The sequence below is a fragment of the Squalius cephalus genome (assembly GCF_949319135.1).
Source record: "Squalius cephalus genome assembly, chromosome: 25".
Classification (NCBI taxonomy): Eukaryota; Metazoa; Chordata; class Actinopteri; order Cypriniformes; family Leuciscidae; genus Squalius; species Squalius cephalus.
In genome coordinates, this window is record NC_137146.1 from 28,208,204 (window position 1) to 28,224,311 (window position 16,108).

At 36.8% G+C, this 16,108-nt stretch overlaps 1 protein-coding gene across 3 annotated transcripts in view; it reads left to right on the forward strand.

Moving 5' to 3' along the window:
* Positions 1-16,108, forward strand: part of pard3aa (par-3 family cell polarity regulator alpha, a) — a 461,686-nt gene that overhangs the window by 201,215 nt on the left and 244,363 nt on the right. For all 3 annotated transcript variants that reach the window (XM_079863216.1, XM_079863217.1, XM_079863218.1), the window contains 3 exons: positions 6,974-7,071; positions 8,943-9,026; positions 13,682-13,807. In XM_079863216.1, coding sequence (XP_079719342.1) covers positions 6,974-7,071; positions 8,943-9,026; positions 13,682-13,807 — 308 coding nt within the window. The remainder of the gene's footprint in view (positions 1-6,973; positions 7,072-8,942; positions 9,027-13,681; positions 13,808-16,108) is intronic.

The following is a 16,108-nucleotide window of genomic DNA, read 5'->3' on the forward strand; positions in this document are numbered from 1 at the left end:
GCATTCACATAGTGTTTGCTAAATCAAGCAGCACTATTTCTATTGCTCATGCTTTGTTTTGTTTGGTTTGAGTTAGTTTGGTTGGTTTTAGTTTGGTTGGGATAGGTTAGGTAAGGTTTGCTTGGGATGGGCTGGCTTTGGTTTGGTTTGATTTGGATGGGCTAGGTTAGGTTAGCTTAGGTTGGATTTGGTTTGGTTGGGCTAGGCTGACTTTGTTTTGATTTGGTTGGGTTGGGTTGGGTTAGGTTGGGTTGGATTGGGTTTGGTTTGGTTGGGCTAGGCTGACTTTGGTTTGATTTGGTTGGGTTTGGTTAGGTTAGGTTAGGTTAGGTTGGGTTGGATTGGGTTGGGCTAGGCTGACTTTGGTTTGGTTTGGATTAGGTTAGGTTGGGTTAGGTTGGATTGTATTGGGTTTGGTTGGGCTAGGCTGACTTTAGTTTGATTTGGTTAGGTTGGATTGTGGTTTGGGCTGGACTGGCTTTGGTTTGATTTGGTTAGGTTGGGTTTGGTTTGGTTGGGTCAGGTTGTTTTTTATTTTTTGGGCTTGGCTGGTTTTGGTTTGATTTCATTGGACTTGGTTTGGTTTGATTTGGTCAGGTTAGCTTAGGTTAGGTTGGGTTGGGTTGTGGTTTGGTATGGCTTGGTTTGGTTGGGTTTGGTTATGTGTTTTGCTTTGCTTTGCTTCATTTTATTTTCTTCTTAACACACTAAACACAACTCAAGCTCTGTAGGGGCCCTCAGTACCATTAAAAACTGCTGAAAACAGAAAAATCAATACATTAAAAAATTGGGGAACACATCATATTTCAAGTGCTGAGCTTGTTTTGTCTGAAATAAAAAGCGCTAGATAAGCTGACTCTTTCCGTACAGCCCCAGAACAAGTACGTCTCTCTTTGAAGTCTCATTTTCACCCACAGGTACCATTACAGGAGAATATGAAAGTGTCTGAGCATGAGTTTAAAACTTGGAAATATCACCACCCCACTTACTGAAGGCACACTCATGAGCCCAACAAACTGACAACACACCGACACAACTCTCAGTTCTCGCCAAACAGCTGAGCCGAATTTCCACAGGAGACTATGTTGCAGCTGATATATAGGTCATATTACAAAGGGGGATGTTTTTGAAAAGAATCACACTGTTGTCAATTTTTTAAAAAAGGACCATGGTATTTAGTTATTTTGCCATGGTAATAACATGGTTCTTTGGACTTAGTCTATGGTAACATGGACATGTACCATGGTAAAACCATCATATTATTTGAAGGTCATTGGAGTACCATGTAAGTACTACAATACATGAATGGTAATCATACAATGCAATGGTGCCTGGTATTTTCACTGTACCATGTAACAGTGCTTAGGGGAAAATATCAATTAAATTCAGTCAACTAGTCTTTTTCTTGAAAACAATACGAAATAAAGATTTTTTTTTGCAATTATAGCATCTCTTTGTGGCTTTGTTGATGTTTGTTTGTATTGATGGGTCGATTCTTTTATCCGTGTTGAGGACAAGAGAAATACTCTGATGAAAAATAAGTTAATCTAAGATTTAATCAATGCACAAGATGACAGACATATTACGAGGCCTGATTATGGGCGTGCATTAATGGATTTTACAGTTGCCTGTTAATATCCCCTGTGACATGATAAGTGTATGAAATGTCTATTCCAAATGGGCTATATTTTTTCATTTGACACTCCAAATAAACAGTGGCACAAACCAACCACAGTGGGATAGTGTTCGTATAAGTAGATTACAGTAGTGGGTCAGCTTTATGTCCGGTAATGACTTTAAGTCATCATTTAGGTCCTTTTAGCATTTATTCCCCCAACACAAATACAAATAAGCATCTTGGAAATGATGAGTAGTGTGATCCATTGACTGTTGTAATGGAGATTTTGTTTAGCGGTGGGATGAAATGACCCTGTGTTTGAGAGAAGGATGTGAAAAACCCAAGTCACGTTCAATTAAATCAGTCTAATTGAGGTAATAGGAGTTGCCTCTGAGGACAGACATACTATAATGGCACATTGTGGCGCCTACAGAAGGCCTTTCATCTCCATTTGAGTACAGCATCTATTTCTTTATCGTCTTGAATCTTCAGTGGGTTTCAGTTGTGTATCACCTACCGACCCTATCAGCGTCATATAAGGGTCACCAGTTCCACCAACCAGACACAAGAGTTTTTGTAAAGCCATAGTATTTCTCATACTACTCTCATTTGTTATGATTGGCTTTTTCTGTGTTGTTTTTTGGGTGTGTTTTACTGGAGGTAATTACCAACTTTTAGTCAGGAACTGGACTAAGGTCACTATTATCGGAGGTTGTAAATATTTGGACAATTATTGTTTGAACAAATTGTCCACTTCCTTATATTTTCTTTACAGCTCTTTTCCCGGACTTTACATTGGACAGGGATATAGTCCTTTAGATAAAAACGCAGAGCTGTATGTTTGTATATAGATTTTAAGATATTCCCCACAATTAGTGAGGAGAATGGAAAATACGTGTCTTTGTTTTTGTAGTAGTCTCGCATAGCCGTGTGTTTGACTGTCAGCGCATAGTCCAGTCCACTTTACATCTTATTTTTAGCCTACGGATTATTTCTCAGACAGAACACAGAAAATTAAGATAGTTCTACAATTGACTATTAAGCTTAATTGCCACTAAATGCCTCAAAGGAAATGTTCATGTCACTCACTTTAAAAATGTAGCCAAAATCAGTGACTAGTTCTGGTCTCTTAATTAAAAATTTTTTGAGACGCTCAGACTTGGGAGACCAGCTGAAAACCAGCTTAAACCAACCAAGACCAGCAAACCAGCTAATTAAGCCTTTTTTCCCCCTTATTGTGTTCCCTTGTAAATACAATTTATTTTCCACATGGATTAACACACTCTGACTTCAAGAAGTTTGAGGGGGAAAAAAAAAAGCCAAAAATCAGATTGAACCTGCTGTTTTTCTGCTAGTGCTTGATGTTGTTGTGTTCTGTATGCATCAGACAAAGTGAGGCTGAGACTTACGTTGTGTTATTAAAGTCACCATGAAATAAAACATTTCCATTCTTATTTTTTTAGGCAAAATATTAAAAAAAATATTTATCTGCGCACATCATTTATTTTTTAAATTCATGTTCCTGGTAATCTTGTATCAGAATAAGTTCCTCTTGCAGCATCTCTTCTCTTCTCTGATGACGAGGGCAGGGCAACCTGTCACTCGCATGAGATCAGCCAATAGCAAACCACAACCATCCAATCAAGCACAATCAAGCCCCGCCCCGCGTTTAACTTGGAAATACATCGCAATAAGGAAGAACAGACTATTGCAACTTCCATTTCATGCTTACTTTAACTATTGCGATCTTTGTGCGTAAATTCGACCAAATGCTAGAGGGGAAAGCTCCGCTTCTGTCACTGTCATGTTACACCACTGTCAACTGCAAAACATCCTGATTTCCTCTGGTTGTTCTGGAGGTCAAACACTGGTTCTCTCCACAGACGTGACCTTCAAGCCCTGCAGCAAGGCTTCGATAAGATCATGCTGGGCTCTGTTTGGATTTCATCCAACATACTGGATATCAACCATGAATGTGCGAGACTTTTGATTCATTAGCCGCTGTAGGCAAATAAATAGAAGACTAACAAAGTGTAGTCTCAGTAAAACTATTTGCGCTACAAACCAGTGTGTTTATATATACAATAATACATTAAATAAATATGATAATATTAATACCAGTTTCAATTTCAAGCAGCGTAACGCAGTGTTTATAGCTAAAACAAAAAAGTGAATAGTTAAAGTTTGGAAAAACGCAGTCCCTTCAGCTCCTCACAAGCTAGCAGTCTCTCAATGTGACCGACCTCCTGCATCTGCCAGGAACAATAATATAATGCACTGTCTGTCTAATGGCCAGCTTTGTAACCTCTGGCTTCCTGTAACTGCTGCACTGAGTGGCTTCTGGCCTTCACCCAAGCTCACGAACACACACAAACACACTTATTTTTAGTCGCCACATATCAGCAGATGCCTTAAGCACCCAAATGACAGCAGTGGATTCATCCCTTAAAGCTGATGGGGATCTTCGCCTTTGGGTCGCCCGTGAAATGACCTTCTCCCCCTGTGGTGGCCCGATGCAGGAGTTTTTCATTGGAGCTTTTACATCTGGCAGGTGTACAGAACCTGGACAATGAGCTTCTGGCATCCAGCCTCGGTTTCTGTGTCTTTCATTTCTGCCACTACCAGGCAAAGCGACACTTTGTGTTCTGTGCGAATGACTTTGTGACAGGAACCATTCTCTCCTGTCCACAAACGCCTGGACCGGCTCTCATGGTCCAATGTGACGCACGTCACCGCTCAAATTGATCTCTTATTGCTAATAAGCTCATTCTCAGACGGCAGAAAGCAGAATTCACAGCTGAATAGAGACACTCCAGCACAGCTGCATTCATGTCACATGAACATTTCTCTACTCTAACTACTCAATGCATTTCTTTATCTTTTTATTTTTATTTTTATTTTTTATGGTTATGTGAGCAGTTTGTGTTAGGAGAGTTAACAAGGACGTCATGTAACTACCTACTTGAGGGAACATCAGTAGCAGTCCTGACCAACTTTGTGCCTTAAACATAAGACAGGACCCCCCCCCCCCCCCACACACACACACACACACAAAAAAAAGATAATTCAAACATTTATTTACTTCTAATACGTACAACCTAAATTAATCATTTAATATTCAAAGATACTTTAAATGTGCATGAAATGTCCATCTATATATACAGTATATACACACACATTCCATTTAAATAATATATAACTATCAATTAATTGTCATCATTCAACTTTTTTTAACAATGAATTTACAATAAAATTGGGAGGTAAATAATATCGCAATGAAAATAGATCTAATATCCCTATGTATTTACTGTAAATACTGTTAATATTGTATTTATTTATTGTTTTATTAGTTTTCTGAATTTCAGTCCAGACTTTTCTATCATCATGCTTCAAATATCAGATATCAAGATTGAAAATCAGTGAGACGTATATACCTGTCAATTTGGAAATCTGACCCAAATTGATGCAATAATTCTTAATTTAGTGCCGTGGGTGACAAGGTTTGATTGAATATTCCGTATCAAATGTAATTAGGATTTCTTCCAACCCAGCATAGAGATACGAAGGCAAACATCCAGCCATCTCTGTCATTGTATTGGGCTGCAGATTGCTAAACCACAGAAAATCGACTGTGTTTGGAGAGGCAATTGACTCATTTTCACCAGAATAGGGTAACAGACCTGGCGCTGTGTTTTTTAGAGGTTTGCTAATAAAATTTTCATGACCTCTACTCATTCTTTAACCTCTACAACAATATAAAAAGATACAGACAGGGGGAAATAGGACTCCAGTCATCCTCTTCAGACTTGCGGATGCGTGTGGTGGAGGGTGACGGTCTGAAAAGACTGAATGCATTTCCATATAAAGACGGAGAAGTGCTTATTTAGATGTGCTTGACATTTTGGTGAGTGGGGAAGGTTAAGGGTGAGACCACTGGAATATTAATATCCGTGGCTAACAAACCATTGCAGAATCTCGCCCCGTGTCTAGACACTCACTTGGCTTTGGAAATGATCCACAGTCAAGGGTTCGAGGGGAATTAATGTGTGGAATATATTCTGTTGCTAAACTCGATTGAGGAGGTTTTTTTTTGTTCTTTGGTCCCTTTTTCACTTGCATTGACATGCATTCTCAGACATAAAGGAGGCAATGTCGGGAATGAGTGTAAATGTTGTCTTGACAATTTTATTTTTTGTTTTAGACACTTTTTTTTTTCATGAACTCATAAATATCCCATGAATTATTCCAATGGATTACACTTCTTTCCTTTCTCTTATAAAACCTCACACTATAAAAAAAAAGTTGCTGCCTTAATTTTTCAAGGACAATCAACTTGGATGTCATTTCAACTTACATTACATTCGACTGACTTACAAAATTAGTTGAATCTTTTATAACTTATAAAAAATTAAAATTGAGTTAAAGCAATGTAAAAAACACATGTTGTCATAACTTATTGATCATATCATTTTTTACACGTATATCTTCTCACCTATTTTCACTTTAGTTTTCTTTTTATTCACTTTTTATTTGTATTAGGATTATTCACTTTGGGAATGTTGATGGAGTATGTGAAAGCATTAGACCATATAACTTATTTTTCATTATTATTTTATCTGACAAATCATAAAACATTTATTTATTTATTTCAAATGACATACGTTTGATTATCTCCTGATTTAATGCGTGAGAGAAATGTTCTATTATGCGTCCATAAGTGTGATTGGATCTGACTTTAGAGACTCATTGAAAGGCAAGGTGTAAATTCAGTCCAGCTAAAGAATATTCGGGTTTGAAATGCATGTCAGTGCCGAGACGGCCTTTGTTTCCTATTAGGCATGACTAAACATTTCAATGATGGCAGCTGAAATGCTTTTTGTGGTCATCCTGTCAATATGTTCGATGGGATGTCCTGACTTCAATCCTGCCTCCATTATTTGACAAGACCTTATTGTTATACATTTTTTGAAGAATTGTAAATGACATCTGCACATATCAGATGTGTCAAGAGGTTGAGAAATAGAAAGACAGAGAGATGTAAATTAGATAAGGATAGTGAAAGAAACAAATGAGCATCCACTCAACTCTTCCCTTATCCGATTAGCAGCAGACCTGAGCGGCCGAGCCCAGACTGATTGATGGAATATGAATAATCGATTACAGGCATCTTTTCAAAGGCACGCTCTGATGTCACGACTGCACCAGGGCCGTTCTCTCAGTCAACCTGATTTAAAACAGCTGCCATTATGGTCACTCTATTAGATTAGAGCAAGAGAGGGAGACAGAGACTGGGAGGTTTATGTGAGATGTAAGGTAGAACCATTGACACAGTGTTTTTTCTCTGGTGCCCCACAGGAAGAAGATGACGACGAGGAGAGAACAGACAACGGGAAGAACGGAAGGATAGAACCGGTGGGACGGGCAGATTCCTGTGTAGAATCGGCTTCACTTGAGTAAGTCGTCACAGGAATTCGTGAAATTGATCCGCTGTGTGTCTTTCTTAGAACCTCATTTGTGTATCCCAAAAAAAAAAAAAAAAAAAAACGGAAAAACAATGTCTTTAAAGGTGCATTGCGCAACATTTCATGTTAAAAATACCCGTTTTTCTAACGCATACATGCTTAAACAATTGCCTGATGGGCTGAATGAGCCCTTCTCTGATCACTGCGATTGCCTCTATAATCCTGTACAGTAAAATAAATAAGAGGGATTCGGGTCGGAATTTGAGACTGGGCGTGACGTCATGCGCGTTCAGTTGCAGTGTTGCAGTTTCGCTTGTCGCCAGAGGGGGCATAGTTCTGCAAAAACTCAGAGACTTGCGCAATGCACCTTTAAGTAATAGTTCACCCAAAAAGATTTAAAAATAAAATAAAAATACTAATGAACACAAAATGTCCAGACTGCGCTTTTCCATGCAATGAAAATCTATTTACCATTGGCCAACAAAAAGTCATCTTAAAATTGAAATCTAGCAATCAAGTGTATTTAAAATATTTCATATACTGTAACAGCTTAATATTAGAAAACTTAATTAACATATTTATAGGTTGATTTAAAAAATGTAAAAGTGAAAAGACTTTTGAGAATTCAGCCTGCCCAACATAGCGACGGCTCAACCAATGGCATGAGTTTGGGGGCGGGGCTATCTTTTTTAATGACCAGTGGCAGATGGAGGGTGTGTTTAGGGTCAATCAATATTTTTTCCACTTATGTTTCTTATTCCTGCTCTTAAAACTACAGAAGTTATCCAGTCAAGTGCAGTGAGTGATTATTCTTTTTCTTGTGTTGTTTGATTAACATTAAAAACACAGATAGCAGCAGGAATATTAGGGGTTACTGTCACTTTAAGAGTGAATGCATCCAATATACTGATACACATGCATTTTACTTCTCAACTGTTTACATTTACTCAAGACATAACTGACTATGTTTACAAGGAAACTCGACAATATGAGCATTGTGGCTTAATTTTGTTTGAATATGTCTGTTCAAGCGCAAGAAGCATGGAAAAGTTCAGTAAAACTTTATTTCAAGGATCAAATAGCTTTTAGTTTTAGTTCATTATAATAACCCTGACTTATGTTCCAAAATATATTGTTTTGGGGGAATTAGCCTTAATGTAATGATTTAGTCCACCGGAGGCAAGTTGAAGTGAGAACCCAAATGCAATTTATTAACAAAACGTGAACGTAAAACAAAGGCATGAAACTGGAAACAAAAACAAGAACATCAACAGGAAACAATCAATACTCGACCAACACACAGGGCAAACATGAGGGCTTAAATACACAGACTAATTACAAGACAACACCTGTGAACAATGATCAGACGATTAACCAATGACAAGACACATGGCAGGATCACATGACAAACAGGGAATCACATGACAAGTCACAGAAACAAAACCCAAAACATGACACTTAAACTGTCTGGAAGAGAACGCAGCACCTCGTCAGTGTTGTTGTCCTCTCCTTATCCCATGTATTCTTGCCATATGTTTTTTCTCTCACAGGTGTAGTGTTCTCCCTGACTTCTAAAAACCCCAGAACTAGCCCACTGCAGGCCTCAATCTGATCCTAATCACTTAATTGAAGTGTCTGTTTGGTTCCTCCATCGACCCGTGTGTCTTAATGGCCCCTGGAGTTATAGATGGACTCATACTGGGCTGGATCTAAACTAGCGTTAGCTTCCAGCACAGCGGCTCATAGCGACTCATAGCCACTCTGTCATCTTCGAAACTTTTTATGTATTGCCTTTTCTTTGTTTACTACTTTTCTTCTGTTTTGTTCCTCCTCACATTCCCCTCATTTTTCAATGTCCCTAGTGAAATGTTAAAGCCGGTTGAGGTGTCCAATGGCGGCGGGCCCCTAGGAATCCACGTGGTGCCTTTCAGTGCCAGAGATAGAAGGTAAAGCTCTACAAAAGTACATTGTCTACCATGAATTTGTTTTATTCTTGCCAACTCACTCCATAGACCATGTGTTTTTAATCTTTTACACCCTTTATGAACATTTCTTTGCATTTTTGTTCTTAACAATCCAGTTGTGTCCTCTGCATCCTTCAACTTTCTTTCATACCTTGACAAGTTTCCCTCAAAGTGTCTATGCGGACGTTGACGATTATTCCCCAGCATGTACAGTATCCATTCAAGATAGTTTTTCTTCATTCCTCAAGGACGTATTGACACTATGGCGCTCTCTCGAGTGGGTCTGTGGGACTTTCTAGAACTAGTGTATGTTCTCCAGTTGAATAATGAAAGCAAAGCTACGTGGAATGGGACACTGCTAAACAAGGACAAAGGGGACACGGGGCATGGCGCTGAATAAATTAGGTAACTTTATTGCTATAGGAAAACCTCAATCCGGCCAACTCAATTCATCTAATCTGCTTCACCCAATCTGACTAAAAGCTCATCCATATTATGGGTCGTTCACAACATCCAAGGTCAGCTGTTGTAAGAATCACCAAATGAAAAAAGGAAGGTGCAAATTAATGAAAAAAGTGTTCAAATGCTGTAGATGACGACTATAAAGGGATTTTCTGAGAGCTTTTTATCAGCTATAAAAACGCACAACCTTTTCAGACCTAATTTGATGCTGGTATATAAAATGAATGTCAAGCCAAAAAATAAAAATAATAATATGAAGAGTTTCAGTATTGGATTCATGGTAAAGGGATAGATTTAATAATAATAATAATAATAGTAATAATAATAATAATAATAATAATAACAATTACCACAATTATCATCATTAAAAAAAAATAATGAATTGCCCAATAACTAATATTCAGAACTTAGTTTAATTATTGATATGCTTGACATAATAATACCTGCAATGGAAATTTAATTTAATTTAATTTAATTTAATTTAATTTAATTTAATTTAATTTAATTTAATTTAATTTAATTTAATTTAATTTAATTTAATTTAATTTAATTTAATTTAATTAAAAAAATGTTTTTATATGATTTCATTATTACTTTTGTTTTATATTATTATTTAATACAATTTTTAATTTTTAATACCATTTTTAATTTATTCATTTTATGTTAATAGTAGGCTGTGAAATAATGCTTAATCTATTGTGACTGCACCTTAAGAATTGAAACATTCTTATATTACAGTGACAATGCCACTCATTTTTGTTAAATTCACACTTATTAGTATGCGTCTTTTCATACATCACCATCTTTTTTTCCCCCGCTCACATTCAGTAGCAATCCGTCCTTGTCGTCATGTCCTTGTATAAATCTCAGTGCTGTAAATGGTCACAGACGTGATATTTTAGTTAATAACTAATCAGAACTGTCAATTATACTCACCCAATCACAATGGCACACTTCCACAGCAGCACGTCTGTAATGACTTCATCAGCCTCTCGCCGTGTGATTGGTGCGAGGTGTTGAATGTTCACTCATTAGCATCTTGATGGAGGGCACTGAGGTGACAGAGTGTGAACTTCTACAATGACCAGTGTCTTCTCTCTGCCAACAGCGTACGACATCTCAGAAAATGACACACACGCGGAGTCTTGCGGAAACATGACTCCAGTAACGAGATCTCATCACATGACCAGTGTTCACGGCAAACAAGTCAGGGTCTAATTGCTCGCCATAAATGGATCCTGATTGCATTGTTATTCAATTAAAGGCAGTGGAAAAGAACAGGTGGTCTCCTTCTCGCTTAGTCTTCTGGGCCATCACTCAACAGACAGGCGTCTCTGGTTATGCTAAAGCCATTTAAAAGTGGCAGTGGACTGTACGAGTCTGGTTTCACTCAATAGAACTAAAACGATTTTTTAGATGTATGGCATATATGCTCCAAATTCTGTACATTTCTTTGATACCACATTATCAGGTGCTCCAAACAGGACACTAAAGGATGTCCTTACTTTAATGGGAAAATGCATACTTTTGAGTAAATAGTCTGTCAGAATCAAGAAATAATAGTCTTGCATACTTTTAGGACTTTTATTTAGGATGGATAGAATGCAAATTGGACACAGCCTCAAGGTATGGACACACTAAGTGCTCCATTTGCTTCTATTCATACATATGCAAATGCCAAAGAGAAGAAAAGCAAGGATAGACTATTCACCTTTTGCTGTGTAAAAAAAAAAAAAAAAAAAAAAACCTTTGGAAATTCTGACCTGCAAATTCATATAGCAAAAAAATTACCAAAATATCCCAGATAACATGGATATTAATTGGAAATGAGTCAATTATTACATTTCTGGCCAATATTATGACTGATAACTGATAAATGACCGATGTTAAAATGACCATTTTGTCTAAAAAAAAAAAAAAAAAATTGTTCCTTTTAAGTGCTACAAGTGAGTTTAAGCGTTGCAACACTATATATGAAGTATGAAGAACTGTTATTCATTTGGAGATTTGTTTTAATGTTATGGCTGAAACCCCATAAATGGCTGAAACTAAAACACTCTTTTGTCTAAATAAATAAAACAAATACTACACTTAAACAAAAGTCAATATATATTTAAAATGATACAAGTGAATGTATGCATCACAACAATATAAAGTACAGTATAAAATACATATCCATTTTAAGATTTGCCAAAAATGACATTAGTGTTATTATATTATTAACGTTTTGAAAGTTTAACTTGAAGTGAGCGCTGGATGGCAGATGTAATCTATAAAATAATGGCAATGCTAATGCACAGTTAAACTAATGTACGCTTACAGATACATGCATTTCTAGTGATAGGATAATGAATGCATTAATGTTTTTCATTTACAGCATATCCTGTCGGCCGTATTTGTTGCGTGTTTTGAGGTAATTTTCCATGCTTGAAGTTTAGCGTGACGCACCTCTCCTTCTTTAAGCTGATGAATAATGAGCCTCTACAGATTGTCCATCAGTCCAGTGGGAGTTGAGCTGATCCTCGGCTTCCCCACAGCTGGTTTACATCCAGATTATGAAGACAAAGTGCAAGCTGTGTAATTACTTCACAAGACCACACCATAGACTCAGCCCAGATCTCCACTCAGACTAATCACGGCTTTCTAGTACACAGTTTGTTCCTTTAAAGGAGGGTTTGATTCATCTATCTATCCTTCCATCTGTTTCTCCAGCTCGTGCAATGAAAGTTTTTACGGCATCATGTTTCCTTCTCCCACATCACTCATTCAGCTCAGGTTCTGCTGTCTGTGCATCCGTAGGATCTATTCCCTGTCCTCTGCGATCGGCACACACACATTCATGCTTCCTAAATGTATTAATGCATTGTTTTAGTAAAAGTTTGGTGTTGAAGATTGCTGATGCTACAGACTCAGGCCTCGGGAAAGAGGAGAGAGTTTGTAAGCTCTGTTTATATCAAAATCTCCTCTGCACTTTTTTTTAAACTCATCCGATTCGACGTGCGTTTCACATGATTATATCTCAGGGTTTGTAGATTAGGGAATCTGAAACCACCGCAGGTCTGAGAACCGGGCCAAAAAATCCATATGGCCAAAGTGGGCTTTAGTTCAAAAAGTCCTTTTTTGATGTATTGAGTTGAAAGAGCCGCTAGGAACAGTAAACTTTTCAAAAGTTCAAGATCAATGGGATGTGTATTCTTTTTCTTTTTTTACTGTTTTTTTTTTTTTTGTTGAACTTTCTTTCTTTGATAAATGTGACAGCTCCCTCTATTTTTTTGATCCTTTTTGAATATGACATAAATATTATGTTCATATTTTGTCATGAAAGGATGCAGTGGACACACAGTTTTTGTTTTGTTTTTAATATAGAATTGTGGTTTTGTGACTTGCATGCATTTACCATATGACCTATGATTACCATAGTTTCCACCAAAAAAATAGTTCAATACAGTATGAAATTATTATTATTTTATTGTGATACTGTGCTGTAGTAACAAATATTTTAATAATAATAGTTACTAATTAATAATCATTTATTTAAATATCGTGTAATTTAATAATACTACTAATAATAAGGTAACACTTTATTTTACAGTGTCCTTGTTATGTTACATGTCTAGCAATACTATAAATTATGCATAATTACATGCAACTAACCCTCAACCAAACCTAATCTCAACCCTGTAGTAAGTACATGTAGATACTTAATATTACTCAGTACTTAAATGTATAATGACACCGTAACAAAGACACCTTATAGTAAAGTGTAACTAATAATAATAATAACACAAATACACAGTATATGCACTTACAGTACATATACAGTACTTGCATTATACTTACCTCAGAAAGAACTGTGTAATGTAAAGCTTAGGTTCAGGGTTAGTATCTAGCTATTGTAATTACTGTAATAAATGCATGCACATGGGGAACAGGACTTGTCTACCCAAGTAACAATGATTGAAGTAACTGGTATTTTTGCTGAAGCTGTGGTTACCGTAGTAAATATTTGTAGCACTCTGAGCTACAAGGGTCTCCTGATTTCTCGAAATATCTTTAAAACAGCAAGTACAACTGACTGAATGATTGTAATTGCACTGAGTTCTCTGACAGTAATGTGTGCTGTGTCTGATCTGAGACCAGCGCTGTGTGTCTAATGTGTGCTGTGACTGTTCCAGGACTCTGGGTTTGTTAGTGAAGAGGTTGGAGAGAGGCGGAAAGGCGGAGCGGGAATCTCTGTTCCAGGAGAACGACTGTATCGTCAGGATTAATAACGGAGACCTGCGCAACATCCGATTTGAACAGTAAGCCTCTCTCTGGAGGAGACGGAGAGAACGTCTTTACCTCTCGATTCTCTCACAGCTGCTGCTCTGCTTTATCCTTTCAACCTCTCTGTCCTTTTCACACTTTCATGAGCTTTCAGTCTTCCTCTGAGCTTTGAAAGTCTCCTCAGTCTGGCCGTCGACCTTCACAATGTTCTTTCATCTCCTCTCTCGCTAACCAAACAAAGAACAACATCTCTGTTCAAAGCTTGCAGAAGTTGTCAATGGGATCAGTTGGAACAATAGAGGTCACTGAAAGGTTTATTATACAATTTCCTTGATTTCCCTGATGTCTGATGCACTATGATGCTGTTATCCTGTATGATACTGACTGATACTGTTACTTAAAAGTAACTCAAAAATCCCTCCTCTGTCCAAAATTTCTGTTTATTGAAATTAACCTGCAAAAAAAATTCTGAAATTATTGAATATACGATATATTGAACATATACACACGACTACCCACATTCAGACATCAACAGCAAAAAAAAAAATTAAATAAATAAAAATAAAATAAAATAAAATAAAATAAAATAAAATAAAAACATTCAAACAATAAATCAAAACTAAGAAGTTTTTTTTATATTTTAAGTTAATTTCAATATTTTATTTTATTTTAATTTTTACATTTTTTTTGTGTTGTTCTATCTATCTATCTATCTATCTATCTATCTATCTATCTATCTATCTATCTATCTATCTATCTATCTATCTATCTATCTATCTATCTATCTATCTATCTATCTATCTATCTATCTATCTATCTATCTATGACCCAGTGACAATGCTACTTAGCTACTTTTGCACTGAAAGAAGAACTGTTGGCGATCATACGCAACAGTTTTGATTTGTTTTTGTACCGGGGAGAAAGTTTTTACTTCTGAATTTAATAGTGGGCTTAATCACTTCACTAGTAATTGTGCACAATATTTTACACATAATTTCAGCCGAATTCACAACAGCTGCATGCACACTTTTTTTTTCCGTTTTACTTGGGACAGCAAGCAAACACCCTAGCAACACCCAAGAGACTTGACTGTGGACTCTTTTCTCTTCTCTCTTTTTTATTATTTTTTTTATTTACTTTTATTTTACCAGGACATAATCCCACTGAGATTCAAAATCTCTTTTTCAAGGGAGGCCAAGACAGCAGAATAGTAGTTCCATATTTAAAAAAAAAAAATATATATATACAAACATTTGACAGAAAAAGACAGTTGGCATTTTAACATCATCTCAACATCATCACCAGAGCGCTCAGTAACAGCACATGTGCATTTACTCAGATAGTCCTTTATCCTAATTATAAACTGTGTCATTGTCGGTAAATAGTCAAATTTTAGCTGATTCTGCAATTTATAACAGGAAAAAGGTGCAAAAACTTTAAAAGCACTTTCACCAAAAACAGTTCGCTTTGTGGGATATCATACATGATTTGCCCATGTGATCGAAGATTACAAATGCAATATATGGGAATTTTGCATCGTAAATGCAATATCCCAGTAACACCCTAACAACCACCTTGCTACACCCTAGCAACCAAGTAGAAATTAAAGTGCGCGAAAAATTGCACAAAAAAGCACTACTCACAGCAGAAAATTAAAAAAAAAATACTCTTTATTTGAAGGTGTCCTTGTTACGGTATAATTACAGTATACATTTTCTGTAATATTAATTAACAACATGCACTTATAATAGGATTAGGTTTGAATTAGGTTATAGTTGTTGCTATAACTTCATATACCAAACACACCATAAAATGCAGTTGAAGTATTGTTTTCCATCATCTCACACAGTTTGCTGTAAGGCAGATTATGATAAACAGATATGAATATTGCTTGTAGAAAAGAGGTCTTTCTTCCACATCTCTCACGACGAGCTTCCTTTGGCCTGCTCTCGGGTGTCTCGGCCTGGTCCAGATGATCACGTGTGCATGAAGAGAGCAAACTCAACAGGAGAACGCCCACTGGAAGAGGAGAGCACTGGACAGGGTTCGACAGGGCACTGAAAGGGCACAGCTGCGGGATAATTCATAATCTAATCTAAAACTCATTTACATACATCATTCAGTCCGCTTACACAAACTCAACACCACCAGTTAATTTCCCCAGTGTCCCAAAGCATTATAATGTTTTAATTGCTTGGCTATATTTTTGCATGAGATCCAGTCAGGACCGTATATACCGTTGAAACCCAGCGGGGTCACCCAGTTCTCAAGGATTAAACACGACCTTCTGCGTTACATACACATCAGGTCGATAATGTGGCTGTAATACATGTTAA